The sequence below is a fragment of the Protopterus annectens genome, chromosome 8.part0 (assembly GCF_019279795.1).
Source record: "Protopterus annectens isolate FY-2018-M chromosome 8.part0, PAN1.0, whole genome shotgun sequence".
NCBI classification, from domain to species: domain Eukaryota; kingdom Metazoa; phylum Chordata; order Ceratodontiformes; family Protopteridae; genus Protopterus; species Protopterus annectens.
In genome coordinates, this window is record NC_056741.1 from 512,316,178 (window position 1) to 512,334,946 (window position 18,769).

General features: G+C 40.8%; 1 protein-coding gene across 1 annotated transcript in view; it reads left to right on the forward strand.

Annotated features, from left to right (window-relative positions):
• Positions 1-363: 363 nt before the first annotated feature.
• The window catches only part of LOC122808310 (melatonin receptor type 1C-like), a 154,562-nt gene continuing 136,156 nt past the window's right edge, over positions 364-18,769 (forward strand). Inside the window, exon 1 of the mRNA XM_044079276.1 lies at positions 364-565. Within this exon, the coding sequence (XP_043935211.1) occupies positions 364-565 (202 nt within the window). The remainder of the gene's footprint in view (positions 566-18,769) is intronic.

Here is an 18,769-nt window from a genome sequence, read left to right on the forward strand (position 1 = left end):
CTTATAAGAAAAGAATCTGAAATTGACTTTGAGCAGATTGTCGTGTACAGAGATGACAATATTTTGAAAAACAAAAACTAATCTAGAACAGTAACATACAGTGTATAGTTAGGGAAAGGGGCATATAATGAAAACAAACCAATGCATGCTTCCAGCATAAGTCTCTCAGAATGCCATTCAGTAAAGCTGGACATTTGATATATTAAATCACGTCTTTAGTCAGCATTACAACTGTTTATATTTAAAATCATACTGCTATCACACTTCATGTCTTTTGCTAATGCTGCCATATTTAATTTATAATGTGTCACACATTTTAGTTGCAAGGCATGAAAGCAATCGTTTTACAGAGGTGTAAGCAAAATGCCGTGGTCTGATCTGAATTTTAGTTGTTATTGGCCACACAGTAACAACAACAGCAATAAAGATGCCACAGGTATTTATTACCATACTGCAGCAATCGGAGTTCTGGTAGCAGTGATGATGTTTACTATTGTAATGGACCTGACTGGGAATGTGCTAGTTATTTTATCCATCGTAAGAAACAAAAAACTTAGAACTACTGGTAAGTATTACCTAAAAATTAACTTTTAATTTAGTTTCAGCAAATGAATTTGTAACACTAGACACACTGTTAAACAGTCATGGATGCAAATGTGTACAAACACACCCACACATGCACACAATCACACACACACACACACACACACACACACACACACACACACACACACACACACACACACACACACACACACACACGCACACACACTGTTTATACAAAGAGTAGTTGTGCAAAAACATTCTGATCTTTAGTAAAGAATTACCTTTCATGTCTTTCTTACATTATTTTAGTGAAAGTATTTGTCCAAATCTTACCTATTAGGTCTTCTTTAAGTATTTCGTAGTGACAAAATTCACTATAATTCTGTATTCACTTTCACATATCTTTCATGTTTATCAAATACTATTTAGCAATAGTATTTGATAATTATGTAGGGTTCTACAATGTTTATTAATTATATAACAAGAAAATGTAACTTAATTGTGCAAAGCAGGAATAAAGTATTTTATGTGCTTGGAAACAATGAGAACACTTGTAAATGGGCATGGTATGCTTAAAAAATAATAATAATGTGCATATTTTCTTTTAAATAGCCTTCTTCATGTCATTTATTATGAGAGCAATTTTTCTATTATTGGAAGATTGCAAAGTACACTAGCAATTTACAATTCTGTTTTTTTTTTTTTTTTTTTTGTATGGACAGAATGCTGTATTTCATTTTTCCTTATCCAGGATAACAAATTAGTTTAGAGTACAGGGGTAAGGCTGCTAACAAGATTCATTCAGTAGTGCTGGCTGTCATTTTACCAGCCTGTGCTTGTAAACGTTTTAGAAAAAGACACTTATGCCAAAAAGTACATCCGTTGTATCCTTGTAAAGAGGATGTGGTGTCAAATGTGCTTATCTGATTAACAAACAAAAACAGTGCAATTGATTAGACTGTCATTAAAGCATATGTCTGCCACACAAGTGACATTGAGGGAAAGTGATAATTGTAGAAGCTCAAATGAGAGTGATGTTGCACAGGTGATTCGTTAGCATAGTCAATTTATTAAAAAATCCTTGAACATCAGTGTTCTACAGAATGTTAATGCAATGCTAATTTTGTAGAGTTTTAATTGCATTTACTGCTTAGGACTACACACTCAAGTGTGTTAGCCTTTACTGTGTTTGTTTACTGTATTATTGCATTGTTTAGCCTGTTTCAACAAAAAAAAATACTATCTTGTTTGCTCGTTTCCCACTTTTTCTAGCCAGTCCATATCCCAGGCTTTGCTTGTCTCAGGACTTTATTTTCTGTGCTCAGAGCTATTCAGACCTTGCTGTGGTAGTGGGAAGTCCTACTGCTTACCAGTGGGAGTGGTGAGCATTGTACTGCCTATCTAATGCTAGAAGAGTGGTTTCCAGCTCTGAAATTGTAATTTTATTAGCCTTTTTGGGCTGATCTCTATCCCTTTCAACTTTTGGCTTAAAAACGCGTGTGTTTGCACATTTTTCACATAGTGCAGCACTGCGAGGCTAGAGTTAAACTATTCCAGGTGTCAGAAAGTCTGCTCTTCAAATTTTCCTTTAGAACTAGCTGGTTTCTCAGTAGTAGCACTAAAATCTGAACCCCTGTGACTAGCACTTGCTCTAGAACCTGCTGGAAAGTACTAGGAAGCCTGAAACTAATTCAAGCACTCAGCTCTCCTTGTCAATAAGGAGAAATTAATTATAAGCACTAAACAGCCTATAATTGCAAAGTACCTTGCAAAGGTAAGGGAAAACAGCTCTTGAACTTTACAAGAAAGCACTAGGAAGCCTGAAACTGATTCAAGCACTCAGCTCTCCTTGTCAATAAGGAGAAAATAATCATAGGCACTAAACAGCCTATAATTGCAGAGTACCTTGCAAAGGTAAGAGAAAACAGCTCTTAAACTTTACAAAAAAGCACCTAAACAGGCATGTCCAAGGGTCAGTTTCCGGTGATTTCTCCTGTCCACCTGGTGAATCTGGGCATACTGGGGTAGTGCGACAACTGCCTCATGTAAACAGACAATCCTCTCCTCCTACCACCCAACACTACGACCTGCGAGAGATGCACTTACATAGCTAAACTGGAAGCTAATCCCTCTCCCATCAAGATTGTGCTAGACAGTCAAGAGGAGAAGGTTAACACCTGCATTACAACTCAAGCAACTCATAGCCCTTCAAAACCCATACCATCAACACCCACACATAGCAACACAAAGCCCACATATGCGGAGGCCCTTAACATTAACCTCCCCAAGCAACAAGGACCTCCAAAGCCGAAACGCAAACTAACACCAGTCACAACCAAAGTGACACATAGCTCACAACACCAGTGTGCAACCCAACAACAGCCCCTAAGGCAAGACAATGTACCCAACACTTTAGTCATAGATGCCTCTATAGTCAGGCACACTGATGTCCCACTCACCAGGCTGAACAAGGAGAAAATTACAGTCAGGTGCCAGGATCCACCACATAACGTATGCACTCAAGTCACTCCACAACAAGTACAAATACTACTCTGTCATTGTCCATGCTGGAGTGAATTACTTGATATGTACCTCCCTTGACTACATGAAAAGAGACATGGAAGAGCTCTTGGATCATGTGACCCAGGCAGGTATGACCCTAGCCCTGAGTAGCATCCTGCCTTCACCCAGAATGATACCATAGTATAAGGACAAAATGACTTACTTCAACAATTGGCTAAGCTTCTGATGTCATTCAAAGGGGATCCAGTATTTGTCTGCCTGGGAAGACATGATCAACAAACCACAATGCTTTGCCAGAGATGGTCTGCACCTGTCACCCCTGGGATTCAGGTTACTGGCTAAAGCATGATCTATTAGAACATTTCATATGACACAGTTCTACATTTCTGTATTTCTTTGAATACTAGGATTATGCATAGTAGCTTTCTGAAAAAGAAGGTTTTTGACCGATCATCATTATTTGTGGGTACACTCAGAGTTTACAAGTACAAAAAATCCTTTAAAGTCTCCTTCAGACAACAGCCACATCTTTTGTTCATGACAGAAAGCAGTATGTGACCCTTTGAAATATGTCTGTTTTCTTTATGTTCAGAAGGTACACAACTGTTTCTTGTGATTGACATAAATGAAGACACTTTTAATAATAAAAGTCAAAGGTCTGTCTGATCAGTTGTAAAAAGTGAAAACATGAACATTTCTTCATTGCAGGTAAGGGACCCCAACACATATACACACTCAATGTGAACTCTTCTGACAAATTGTGAATTTGTGAAATAAGCACGTACCACAGTTATGATACTTCCATCATAATAGATTGAACTAGGTCCGTATCAAAATGAAAGTTTTGTAAGTCTGAACAAGTGATTCCAATAGATAATGTTTCTGAGATACAGTTGCAGTCTGTTATCAACAACCAAGTTAGTTTTTATCAAATTATCAGTCTGGAGAATAATTTTGATTAAAAAACAGTATTCAAGTGAAACTTCTTTTTAATCTGAACTAGATTTCTTTGTCATGCTGCTTGTATAAAAGTATACAAAACATTTGTTTTTATAGTAAATGTAAAATAAAAAAGCTGTACAAAACCTGCATGTTTTTAACAAAGATGTGAAACACAACATATTGTACAATCCAGGCATTAGTGTTTTGTGAAAATGCAGCAAACATTTGAAAAGTAAAACTCCCCTCTTAACACCCATCACTTTGCTGACCTAAAACAAAACTAAAATGGCTGGAATTTTCAGGTCATCTTATACACACCCAGCTTCTAATACCCGCAATCTAATATACCAACTTCATAATTGCCCAGCACTTTGCAACACAATACTCTGCTGTGCTTTGACCAGGAAACTGTGGTCCAGTAATCAATTGCTGCTTATGACTACCAAATCAATCAACATATCTGCTGATTCAGTATATTCAAGCTATGTCACTAGATTATGGAAAACCATCCCCATATACATAAAACAAAACCCACCCCTCCTAAGGTTTCCCTCCGGTACAGTTCTTTTGAGTGTGTGCCTTTAACTCCTAGTGGGCGTGGCTTAACCCTTTAAAAAATGAAGTTATCACCTTAAAGTTCTAGAAAATACTTATTGAGAGAGGTCAAATATCAATACAGTTGTGTTGGCCATCACATATGCTTCAAGACAAAATATCCTGGTACCTTGTAAGTAACATGGTTTTGGAATTAATAATGCAAATATGAACAGTCAATATTTGACGCCTAGAGGAGCAGCAGGAGTTAACTGCAGAAAATGCCTGGAGGAGCACTTGGCTGTAATGAGTTAAAGTGCACTGAACCAACAAAGAATATGCTCATGCCATACACCTGATTAATGCAAACTGGTAATTCATGTAAATGCTGTAATTCAATACTTACCTTTAACACTGCCCCAAGCTAATTTAATTTGATTAAACTCTAATCCACAATGCACCATACCCTTTTTACCTTAATACTTCTGAAATTCACTTCAAAAACACTTATCCTTCCCTTCAATACTCCTTCTACACCAATTGCCCCCTTCTTTCCCTTTCCACTTTAACACTGAATCATCCAATAGTCACTTACCCCACACTACTGCTCTTTCCTCTAATACTTTCAATCTCACCGTCATTAAAATGTTTTCCTTAATATATAATTAATCAAAACTCTGTGTAGTGGTTACATGTGTTAATCTATACATATCCTGCTCATACCTCTCAACTGTCCCTAATTTTCAGGGACGTCCCTGATTTTCACTCAAATATTTGCTCAGTCCCTCTGAATCCCTCCTAAAACTACTGACTTTGGGCAGAAATGTGGTGAATTACACTTAATGAATAATGACAATAATTAAGAGTTATACACTTCTTTTACTTCACAAAAGGTGTATTAATTCATATGCTCTGATTCTCTCAATGTTTCAACTTAATAGCACTAATATTTTTAAAGTGTTCCTGATTGTCCCTGATTTTTTCTTGACTTTTCCCTGATTCTGTTCAAATTTGTCCCTGATTGGTTGAGATGTCTGATCCTGCTTGGCCTTAACATTAAATATATCATTATTTTAGCTGTTCTGAACTTACTTCTTGGTGAATTTAATTGACCTTGAAAGCACTGAAGTTGTGATATAACTATCTGTGTTGACTGCACATGAGAAGGTAGACAGCTTACAACCCAGAGTCTGTAAACTTGTACCTATGATTTTTACCTTTGTTGTTTGTCTTTTGCTATTTTTCGCTGTTGCAAAATAGTCATAAAAGTTAGAAGTGTATAGAATGGAATTATCTTCAGTTTGTGGTGATATTTGAATGAAGTGTGTGTCAAACAATATTTTTCATATGCCATATTTCTTTTTCAATGTGTGCCTATCTTTCTTTGCAAAAGCACATTTTGTGTTTATTTTTCAAACAATATTGTCTAGTTTAAGTCAAGATTTCCATTATCCACCCCCCAAAAAAAAAAATTGTGGCTGGCTGCTTTTTTGGTATTCTTATTAGTAATGGCACATTCAGGTAAACTATAAATATTGGGTTCCCTGTTTTGTAGAGAGATACTACTCAATTGCTTCACTATAGCCATCATAATCTAATCCTGACTAATTTTATGAGTGTTGAGTTACTATGCCCATGCAGTGCCAGACTTATCTGTTTGCTTGCGGAGTCTTACTGTAAATGCATAGAAAGGGTAGTGGCTCTAAAAAGGGTATTATTAGTCTCCTGTAAAACATATATGTGTGTGGATGCAAAATATTCTAAGCTAAGAAATAGCTGATGTTAAGCTATCACTAAAGGGCAGTTATCAGGTGTGTGGCTTCCAGGAAAGCTACAATTCAGAACTTTCTTCTTCATCTTTACAACATAGAGCATACTTGTGCATGGCTTGGGATGGTGAGAGCTCAATAAAGCAGTATTCCCTTGTCATATGCTCTTACGGCTAAGCACCTTTTTGTATATTATTTCCAGGAGCACTGTTTTGAGAGTGATTCATCATACGGTTTGCTAAGACATATTTAATGATGCAGTATTATAAAGCATGTCTAAGACATTTATTTGAATATTTATTTTTGTAACATTAGTAGCCTTATCCAACACTACACCTTCATTGTTAGTACTGCACATTTGTGTTGCCTATCACTAATATTAAAATCTAGTAATATAACAATTAAGCAAATAAAAAACACTCACAATGTACATAGAAAGCGAGCGAAAAAACAGTGAAGTATACATATAGATATATAAATAGATCTACTTCATTTAATCATGCAACCACAATATTGAAGTACTAAACAGAGACAAGAAAGTAAACATTGCAGTACATCGTAACTTCAAAAGATTGAAACACAAAACACCAAAACTTAAAACATTGAAAACACTATAACAAACATAAAACCTGCCACCCTATACCTTTGAAACACATAGCCCAATCAATTCATGCTTCCAAACTCCAAATCAAGTTCCATAAGACAGTATAAAAGTATATTATTAAATAAGTACCTCACACATCAGTCTGAGTAAAACTACAACAACCTCAAAAATAGATAGATTAAATGGTCAGGTCCTAATTAACAAATCATTACACTTAACTTTCTTTTCCCTCATTTTTGCAAGGAGGCAACCCCCCCCCCTGCACCCCACCCCCCATAAATGAAATATACCAATTCTGAGATTGCACTAACTTGAGGAAAAGGGCAAACAACCTATACATAAACGTGGTTTACTTTGTAAACATGAGTAATTATTCTAAATGCCTCCAATATCACCTCTGAGTAACTAAATGTCCAACATGTTTATTTTTGTTTTTTCTTAGTTATAGAACAGCATATACATTTTTTTAAGGAATACTACCCTCTATACATGTTAAAATGCTCATTCTGCTATTATTTTACAAAATTACATGTGACAATGTGCAATTTCAGCATTCTGAAATTTAGACTTTCTTGTCTCAATGTTTAGTACTTTAAAGTTGTGGTTTTATGATTAAATGAAGTAGATCCATATAAACATCCACGTGGTACACTATTCTATAGTTCATACCTACTGAAACTTGTGAATAATTATTTAATCAATTACTCAGTAATTTTTCATCATCCATTAATACTAGCAAATGTCTGCATTTCCACTTATATTTGAAAACTAAATACTGTCTTGTCAACAAGACCCCACTATGATGAACCTCCTGCATATCCACAAAACAAACAGCACCATAATTGCCCATTCTAAAGACTTAAACCTTGCCTGTGATATAAATAGGACCTGCTGGAAAGATAGGTATATATCCCAGAGACTACCCCGTCTATGGAACAGAGTCCACATCCATGTGAAGCGGAGTTCATCCCTAACCCAATTTAAGTGCAACTTGGACAATTGGATGGGAAATGGAAATTCATCCCTGGTTTGGCACCTGTGTCTGTAATGGACACAGGTAGCCTGTAAATGGTTCATCTCCAAGGCCCATGCTTACACTTATCAAGGGTATCAGAACTTGTCAGAGATTAGGGATGCATGGCTAGGCTTAAAAAGGCCCTTGTGGTCGTTAGCTTAGTAAACACATATTAATCTATGAACCTATGAACTTATAAAACATTAAAAGCAGTTCAAACATACAAGCAGATTATCCCTAATGGTTTTTACTGAAAATGTAGTTTGGGACAAATGAATTTGTCCCAGTCCCACGAATAAGAGGTAAAGAGGTGTGGGGAGGGTATAGAGGTAGGAATTAAGGTGAGGAGTTGTAGTTGGATAGGATAGTGAGATTGTGGTGGTGAAAGGGTTAAAGAGAGAGGGAGATGTGAAAGGAAGTAAGGTAGGGGAAGGAGGGACTTCTGACAGGATTAAGTGTTTGGGATTAAAGGAAGTAGGCACATTTGGTGTGAGTTGGTGGTGCAGTAACAACTAGCTTACATCCAGACAACCTGTAGGTATTGTGGATCTAGATGGCTAAATTACCAGAACTAAGGAAGACATATCAAGCTATTGTGGCCCAAGCGGAAGAGCTGTTCCAGGAAGCGGCAACATCTGAGGTGGTACAGGAACATGAACAGACCCCGGGTCGGAAGAGGTGGTGCACAGCAGTGATAACCCCAGCTCAGGGGAAAAGCAACAGGCATTGCAGCAGGCGGTAGCAGTGGATACACCAGTTCCCAGTACATCGCAAGATGAAGATGCAGGTAATTGTTTTACTATGGCAGTATTGTCCGGGGAGCTAGGGATTGATGATTATGGTGGGGGGAGGGATGACGAAGACTTGTCAGTTGGGGACCTCGGGGGTGGTGTGAAATGGATAGAGGAGGCTCAGAGGCAACTAGCACAGAGTGGCAGGTACCCGGTTAGAGATGCGATGGGGGTGGCTGTTGGTTCCGGGTACAGTTCGGTCTTGGGCTCGGAGGTAGGCTCTAACTTTGGGCTGCAGCCCGGGGACTGGTTGGCTATCTTTGGGACAGGGGACAAGAGTGTTTTTCCTGACTCTGCACATTCCGGGCAAGGTTAAGGAAAAAATTTGGAAGGAGAGTATGTGGACTTGTTTGAGCTGATTGATGCAGAAGGGGTCCAATGGCTAGTGGAAGCAGAGTCCTCTAATAGCAAGGACTTATTGGTGGCTTTAGTGGCATTGGGAAGGCAGAGGGTAGGTAAGCTTTGCGATTTCAACTACCCAAACATAGACTGGGAGCACTACTCAAGCCCTAACACCTTAGCCCAAAGGTTCCTAGAATTTATAATCTCAAATGCTATGGAACAAATTGTCACCACTCCCACAAGAGGGGAAAACATACTGGACCTGATCATCACCAACATGGGGACTCTATGCTCCAGACCTGAGGTATATCACTCACTGGTAAAATCGGACCATAAATTAATCTCACTGGATATCCACATCCCGACCCCACCCCCTGCCCAGAAAACCACAGTGAAAAACTTTTCTAAAGCAAACTTCACACTCCTCAAAACCGAGGTGGAATCCTTCAAAGCCCCCGGGCCAGTGGAAAATATGGCCCAAACAGCAGAATACTTTATAAAAGCATTCTATGGACACCTTCAGGAATGCATGGATCATGCAATCCCAAATAAAAACAAGATCCAATCCCCCAAAGGCAGGCATCCTGTCTGGTGGACCCCAGCCATAAATAAACTATACAATAGAAGAAGGAAGCTACTACATGATAGAACAAAATCCCTAAAAGGGAAGGCATCTCTGATCAGTATTAGCAAAAAAACTATGGTCCCTCATAAAATCATCTAAGGCCAGCTTCGAGAGAAAAATTGCACAGGACACTAAAGATAATCACAAGGCTTTCTTTAGTTATGTTAGGAACCTGGGTGGTAACTCCCAGATATACTCAGAGTTAGTCCAAAATGACAAAAAAATACACTGAACCCACAGACATTGCCAACATCCTGGCTGACAGGTTCAGTGCAAACATCCCCCCCTCCCCCCCAAAAGAGCAAATATCTATCCCAGCAGAGTGCTGCCCCCCTGACATCTCAGATGCTCAGGTAAGATTTGCCCTCTCCAAAGCAAAAAACACAGCATCAATGGGACCTGACGGTGTCCTGGGCTGCGTCCTACATGAACTCCAAGAAGAGCTGAACCCCAACATAAAGCTACTGTTCAACCTCAGCCTTACTACAGGATATGTACCCAAAGAATGGCGTACAGCAACAGTGGTTCATCTCCACAAAGGTGGTGCCTCAACGGACCCTGGTAACTATCGCCCCATAAGCCTGACTAGCTTGGTCTGCAAGGCTATGGAAAGGATCATCATGGAATTAATAAATAAAGATATTGGGAACCTACAGACACTGGATCCTACCCAATTTGGCTTTGTTAAGGGTAGATCCTGCCTCTTAAACCTGGTCGATTTCTTTGAATCAGTCACCAAGGCCATTGACGAGGGGAAGGTGGTCCATACAGCCTACCTGGACCTTGCAAAAGCCTTTGATACAATACCCCACTCAGGCATCATAGATAAGCTCTCCAGATTAAATATAAACCACTATGTCATTAGATGGGTTGCAAACTGGCTCAAGGACAGAACACACATGGTCAGAATTGCTGGAGCCATGTCAGACTCCAAACCAGTCGCAAGCGGCGTCCCACAAGGCTCAGTCCTGGGAACTCTCTTTTTCGGTATATATTTCTCGGAGGTACAAGCCAACATGAGTGGACTATGGCTGACCAAGTTCGCAGATGACTGCAAACTGGGTGCCATAATCGACTCTCCAGCTGAAAAAAGCATCCTCCAAAAAGGTCTCATAGAGACAGACAACTGGTGCCAGAGCCATGGCCTCAAGCTCAACACCAAAAAGTGCATAGTCATCCCCTTTGGTAAAAACAAAGTGCCCAGAAATTACCACATAAGTGGTAACCCATTAAGTACGGAAGATATAATTAGGGACCTGGGGACCCAAGTTGATAGCAATCTCTCATTTGACAATCACGTGGCCAAAGTGGTTAGAAAAATCTTCTATATAGCCCACCTTATCATGAAGGGATTCACATCTAGATCAAGGGAGGTCATCGTGCCTCCTTACTCATCCCTCATCAGGCCCATAATTGAATACAATGCCCCATTTGGGATGTATCTTACCTGACACCTGCAGCAACTAGAAAGACCCCAAAAGTACCTCACCAAGAGGATCAAAGGGCTCAAACAGATGCCATATGCTGCTCGGTTAAAGAAACTCCAGCTCTACTCAGCTGCATACCACCTACTTAGAGGCAATCTGTGCCTGACATATAAGGCCATGTCCAACCCGGAATTGATGGACATGCTTCACCTCAGAAAATCCAAATCCCTTTGAGCTACATGCTCAAGGGACTTGAACCTCAGCACAGAAATAAATAGGACATGCTGGAGGCATAGATTCATAACCCAGAGGCTCCCTTCACTCTGGAATAGAATCCCAGTCCAAGTTAGGCAGATTCCCTCACTGAATCTCTTCAAGAGGAATCTTGACGAGTGGATGGGAGATCGTAGGTTTACCCCGGGGATCACTTCTGTGTCACTGTTAGACAGAGGCACAGTAAACTAACCTTGAAAAAGGGCATAGTAAAACTCATTTAAAATGGGTGGCGAAAGCCAAACACACTCTGGCTAGGCTTACAAATGCCCTAGGGCAGATAGCCTAGTATGAACCTATGAACCTAGGACATGGGATAATTGGGTGGTTTGCTTTATTTATTTTATGGCAGTACAGCTGGAGAAGGACGGGTCTTTGGCCCTGCCGCTTCTAGGCTATTTCCTTACCATTTGAGAGGCTCAACAGTTAAGGCCGGGTAATGAGTGGCTTTGGTACGATCAGTGTTTCCAAAAACAGAAGGCTGTTGACCAGTCACTCCATTGGGAGGTCCGTCATCCAGATCTATGGTTGGCTATGATGATGGATAGCTATAGTGGCTTTAACAGAAGGGTGAGTGGGGTGGAAGCAGCGGGTGTGTGTTGTTCATTTAATAGTGGCTCCTGTTCATGGGTGGGGTGCAAATTTGCACACGTTTGTTCAAGATGTGGAGGCAGTCATTCGGCCATTGGCTGTGGTCAGCAAGATCTGTCCACCTGGAACTCTAATGTTATGGATCATGAGTGTGGATTTGGTGGGCAAGGCCTTTTGCAAGGCTTTCAACCGGTTTGGGGGAGGGCTCATTTTCATGGGTCCCGGGGATTTGGACTGAGGTTCTTTAGAGGCAACCGAGGAAGGGGCGCCATTCCCTATTAAGGTGGAGGTTCTCTGGGGTATGCTTCATCAGTTTCTGGGTCTGGCCATCAAAGAGGAGAAAATACAAGGATTTCAAGGGGGGTTTCCTATTAAGTCCACCGTGGGAGGGGGTGGGAGGGTTGCAAGAATCTACAATCTGTTCAAGGTAAAGAGGACATCTTGGAGGTTTTAGTGGAGAAAGAGTGTTGGGTGGGGCAGTTATTGAGTGCTTTTGACAGTCCGCCTTTTAGTACTTACTGGATGTCACCTTTGAGGTTGGTGCTGAAGAAGTGAGTGGGGGAATTCAGAGTGATACATCACTTGTCCTATCAAGAAGGGAATTCAGTAAATGATTTTATTGCAGAAGGGGAGGTTAGGGTGCATTACACTTCCTTAGATGATGCAGTGAAAGTGATTAGGGAATTTACGGAGTCATGGTTGGTTAAGGTTGACACTCATAGGTTCATAGGTTCATAGGTAGGTACTAGGCTATCTGCCCGAGGGCCTACGTAAGCCTAGCCAACAAGGTTCCCTGGCTTACGCCACCCAAGAAAGTTATTACATTGAGTCGGCTTTTCGATTGTTGCCTATTAGGAGGATTGGCCACTACTGGTGATACAGGTAGATGATAAGTACTACTTCGATAAAGCTATGCCTATGGGTTGTTCAGTGGCATGTGCGACTTTTGAGAAGTTCAGTACAGTTTTGCATTGGATTTGGCAGCAGAGAGTGGGAACTCAAAAGGCAGTGAATTATTTAGATGATTTTTTTGTTGGTGGGTGAAGGAAGGGTAGGAGCATAGGAGGGGTTGCCGGAGTTTACGATTAGGTGTGAGGAGTTAGGGGTACCATTGGCTAACCATAAAATGGAGTGTCTGGCAAGAGCATTAGAATTTCTGGGATTAACAGTTGATGCAGAGCAGGGACTGTTTTGTTTACCCGGGAATAAAATAGAGAGGCTTAGGTCGGTGATAAGTTTGGTGTTGGGTAAGGATAAGATTCGGCTTCATTCAGTTATGGAGTTGCTTGGGCTTTTGAATTTTGCCTGTAGAGTGGTGCACCCAGGGCGTGCTTTTTGCAGGTCAATGACGTATTTGCTGGAAGGGGGTCAGAGCAAACACCATTGGGTTAGGGTGACCCAACTGCTGCAGGTGGACTTGATGTTGTGGAATGGGTTTTTGCAACAATTTAATGAGATATCGTTTTGGTAGTCAGACTGGGTGGGGCAGGAGGAACTTCAGTTGTTTACGGATGCAGCTGGGTTGCTGGCATGGGGCCTATTTCTGGGGTCAATGGTTTGCGGCTGAATGGCCGTGGGATTGGAAGGAGTTATGGAAGCGGGATGCGGCCTTTCTAGAATTGATGCCTATATGGGCAGCTTCTGTGGTGTGGAAGGAGCAATTGAGGGGCAAACGGGTAGTTTTTCACTCTGACAATATGGCTGTAGTGAGGGTATTGCAAAAGAAGATGGCTAAGTCGGGTTTGGTATTGTTGGTATCACATAAATTGGTTTTGCAGAGCCTCTTAATAAAATTTTCTTTTACCGGAGTGCATGTGCCTGGTGTAAGGAATGAGATTGCTGATAGCTTGTCCCGATTTCAGATTTGTAGGTTTTGAGGGTTGGTTCCATGTGCGGAGGAGGTGCCAGAAACCCTGCCAGAGGAAGTGTGGAATCTTGGGTCGATGTAGCCAGGCTGTTGGTATGGTGTTCCTGGGCCCCTCCTATTAGGAAGGTAGGTAGGGCTCTTTCTGATTTTAAATCAGTTTATTTTGCAGCTGCCAGAAGAGGAAGGGGTATGGTCAGAGGAATTACTATTGCGATATGTAGCTCGTGCTTGGGGGCTAGGCAAGCTTTGCAGACAGTTAAGGTGGATTTGGCTGCAATTAGCATTTTTGCTAAGGTAGCAAGGTTGCAGGATTTCACTAAGCCTTGGACAGTAGGGCGTATGTTGAGGGGTTGGGGGAGAGTGGTGGTGGAATGTAGGGATATTCGATGGCCGCTTAAGAGGGTTATAATGAAAGTTTTGTTGAAAGGGTTAGATTTGTTACAAAGGGAGTCTTTGGATTACTTTACGAGGGGTGCATTATGTACATGGTTATATTTTGGCACTTTCCATATTTCAGAGTTGTTAGGCTCATTTTTTGGAAGGATGTTATCATAGGGCAGAGTGAGGTTACTATTGCAAGGATGAATAAGACAGCTCAATTGGGTAGGGGATGTTTGGAGGTGCTTAAAACTGACAGGAATCCCTGCCTTTGTCCAGTAATGTGGGCTAAAGAATTTATGAAGAGGTGGAAGGGGAGTGCGGATCAGTTCATTTTTTGTTCATTGGATGGGAAGGTGGTGTCGAGAAGTAGATTCATAACTTTGGTGAGGAGGGTTTTACGTTGCATGGGATTTCCGGTGGAGAGGTTTGCAGCTCACTCGTTCAGGACAGGTAGGGCCTCAGATTTAGCTTGAGAGGGTAGTTCCATTGAATTGATTAAAAGAGTGGGAAGGTGGTTTTCAAATGTATTTTTGTCTTATATTAGATAAGTTGTGGTCTGATTATTAATTTTCTCTTCTTTCCTTTTAGGGAAGCACATTATCATCTTGGGGCATTTGTATATCGACTGGGCAGAGAAGAGTGCTTTAGTTAGGGATGATAGGGAAAATTTGGGTTTATCACATTTAGGGTGGTCAGTGACTTGGGATGATGTTAGGGGTCTTAGGTGGGATGGGTTGTTTCATGAATTTTAGAGGGCTACACTGAAGGAGCATTGTCCTTGTATACTAGTCATTCATTTGGGGTGCAATGACTTGGGTATTGTTTCTAAAAAACAATTAGTGGATATTATTCTGCAGGATTTGATGAGATTACAGTCATTGTATCTGGGTATGGAAATTGTGTGGTCAGAGTTGGCTCCTCATTTGCATTGGAGGGCTGCATACAGTTATAGGGCAATTGAAAGGGTCAGAAGGTGTGTTAATCAAAGACTGGCTAGGCAGTTACGAATTTTGAGGATGCATACCATTGACCATAGAGATTTTGGGGATGGAGAGATGTCTTGGTATCGAATGGATGGAGTACACCTTAATGATGTAGGATTGGATCTTTTTAATTTGCATTTGAAGCTCCTTTTTAGAGGATATGATTGTGGCTATGGTTTAGGAGGGGTAACAGCCTAGGACCAGGCTGGTGATGGAGAAGAGGGGCAGGATTGTCCTTTTCTGTTCCCCTTTAAAGAAGGTGATTATTGGTTAATGGTTTGGTATGGATGTGAGGTGAGTAGGTACACTGCCTCTTTATGTGGGTGAGTAGGTACGCTGCCCCGGTGCAGAAGGTATCAGGGTGAATAGGTACGCTGCAATATATACATACTTGGAATCAAGTGACAGATTGCTTAATCAGTTACTGAGGGCTTGAGTCTGTTGTAGGAGAATAGAAATATAAGTTAGAGGGAGGAGAGGAGCAAGGAGTATGAAGAACTCCCTTAATTTAGGTAGGGTGTAAGCAAGAACATTTCCATTTGGATGACAGGTATGAGAAAAGTTGGGTCTTGAAGGTTTCTGAGTTTGGTATAGTCCTAAGTGAAGGAGGGAGAGAGTTCCATTTCTTGCCTAGAGAGAAAGAGAGGAGTAGCTGGCCAACAGGTCGTTTGGGTTTGTGGACAGAAATTAAATTCTGGTGTTCAGATCTCAGAGATCTATGTGGGATGTATGGGGGAAGGATGTTTGTTAAGGCTGGGCATTTATCTGGATGAAATATTAATTTGTGAGCGGTGGTTAGTTGTAGATAGTTTAGGTGGTTACAGAGTTCTAGCCAGTTTAGAGATTGTAGGGTAACACAGTGATGAGTGGAGGTTTTGGATTTAGATGCAAATTTAGAGATCTTATTATAACAATTTTCAAGTTTGGAGGCATTGGAAGAAGTCAGATTAGTTAGAAGAGGGGCTCCATATAGTAATGATGGTAGAAGGTAGGTAGTTGCCAAGGTATGCCTTGAGGAGTTGGAGAGAAAGAGGCTATTCCTATAGAGCATACCTGATTTTTGGTGGGTTTTTTTTATGTTATGTTGAATGTGGATATTGAATTTAAGGTGTTCATCTATGGTAATGCCAAGACATTTTGCAAAAGGGACCACTTCTATAGCAGAGTTGGTTTGGCTAAGGACTTTGAAAGCATTTTTTGTCATAAGAGAAAGCCCTGGAGGGAGGGAAAAGTAGTATTTTTGATTTATTTGAGTTGAGAGAGAGATGGTTTTGGTGCATCCAGTTCTCAGTGGTAGAAAATGTAGTTTGGTTTTTAGTCAGTAGTTCAAAAAGGTTGGAGGCAGCACAGACTAAAGTTGAGTCCCCTGCATATTGGATAGCTGTTGTGTCAGGGATGGCAGTGTGAAGGTTATTAATGAAGATGTTGAAAAGCATGGGTCCGAGGATGGACCCCTGGGGAACCCCGGTGGGTGTTGGTAAGAAGGAAGAGGTAGAGTTCTTCCATCTGACAGCTTGGGATCTGTCTGATAGGTAACTGGAGAACCAGGATAATGTATAAGGGGAGAGATTAAGGTTGGAGAGATGATGATAGAGAAGGTGTTTGTGGCAAATGATGTCAAATGCTTTAGAGAGCTCTAGGAGTACTGTGGATACTAGGAGTCCAGAATCTCAGGCTAGATTGACTGTTTCTAGGAAGGAGAGTAAGGCAGTTATGGTGCTATGGCCAGGGCGGAAGCCATGTTGGGTGGGTGTTAGGAGTTGATTCTGATTTAAGAAAGGCATAAGTTGGTGGTGGACACAATTTTCTAGAATTTTGGAGATTGGAGAGAGTAGGGCAATGGAGCAGAAATTGGAAATATTGGTGTTTCTGCCTCCTTTGTGAAGAGGAAGAATGTAGGCTGAGCACTGAGTTTGGGTACATATGATTCTTTTAAGGATCTGTTTATTAAGATACTGACTGGGAGAGCAATACCATCAGCAGCACATTTGAGGAAGGTGGAGGGTATGTTGTCAGGGGCATTCGAGCATGGCTTTAGTTTGGATATGAGCCTTTTTATAATATTGATTGAAACTGGTTTGAGCTGGAAATTGAGGGGACAGTTATTAGGGTTGTTGGGTGGTGAAAAATAAGATGCAACAGATATAAAGCTAATTTTATGCTGGATTAAACATAGAAATGAAGTAGCTACTGGTCATGATTCAGAAGGAAGGAAACCTGGCAGTGCAAGTGTGTTTTCATGAGGATTCCTCACACCTATACATCCAAATGCAAACTTAACTGTAAAGAGTCATCACATATCAAAACTCTGTCCTCCATTTTTGCACATTTGTTGATGGATTGTTATAGGAAGACATGTTACATGTTAGTCAACTGGCCTAGCACTTCTACCACTGTCATTCTTTACCTGTTAGTACTGTAATTTTATTGAGTTCGATTGGGCACGCTTTATTGTATTGGCTATATAAGTGAAACTCCAGTCCATGGTCTACATATGCAGAGACAGTGTTTGGAAGAATGAAGAGTAAAGACCACCTCTCTAGTTAGTGCCATGTTTGCAGCATAGCTGCACAACCAGTGTCTTACTCTGTACAAAGTAGGCAAACATTAATGGTTGTGTACATGTTCAGAGGAGATACACAACTTTAATAACTGCAGTAACAAAATTTGGTAACAACTATATTGTGTAAGAAGGCTACCTGTAGAAACTAGATTATGGCAGAAGGGGGGTCTACTGCACTGCTATGGAGGCAAAATCTACAATAATTTCAGCATTTTGTTGGTTCTAGTATAGATATAAGCCCCCCCCCCCCCGCAACACTGATTTGGTGCATGCATACATTCTCTCGCACACACACACACACACACACACACACACACACACACACACACACACACACACACACACACACACACAATGACTCATAGAGCAGGGATTGTTCAGGTGACATCATTCTACTTATACTGAACTGTTTTTCCTGTTGCAGCCTGGTGGCACTGTAGCTACAATGAGGTACAGAAGTGGGATGTAATGAAACCAATGGAGTCCTATAAGGACCAGTAATGTAGACTCAAATCACTGTGATGTCATTCACAGACAATGAAGCTCAAATGAAAATGAAATATGTACAGTACCAGTAAGCTTCAAAGGCTAAGAAACACAACTCATATAAAAAAATCCTTAGAATTGTGTTGTTCAGTTTTGGGTCACAGTGACCCTTATTATGTATTGCCATGTTCTATATGTTGTGCAGTGTAGTTATATTCCCAGATATAAGGCTATGTGTGCATAAAGGCACCACTATGAAGTAGAACACTCAGTGTTTGCTGTTCACCCTTAGAATAAATGTATATCTCTGGCAGTGTGGTGTGCATCATTTAGATTAATAATACTCAGTGTTTCATCTGTGCACTTTCAGCAAATGCATAAAACATCCCAGACAGCTCTGTGCACTATTCAGTAAAAGGGTTATACTGTTGACTTTTTGTACTTCCTTGAGATATGCACAATTGTCCCCACTTGGAGGACCTTGGCTCTTGCAGACTTAGCAAAAAG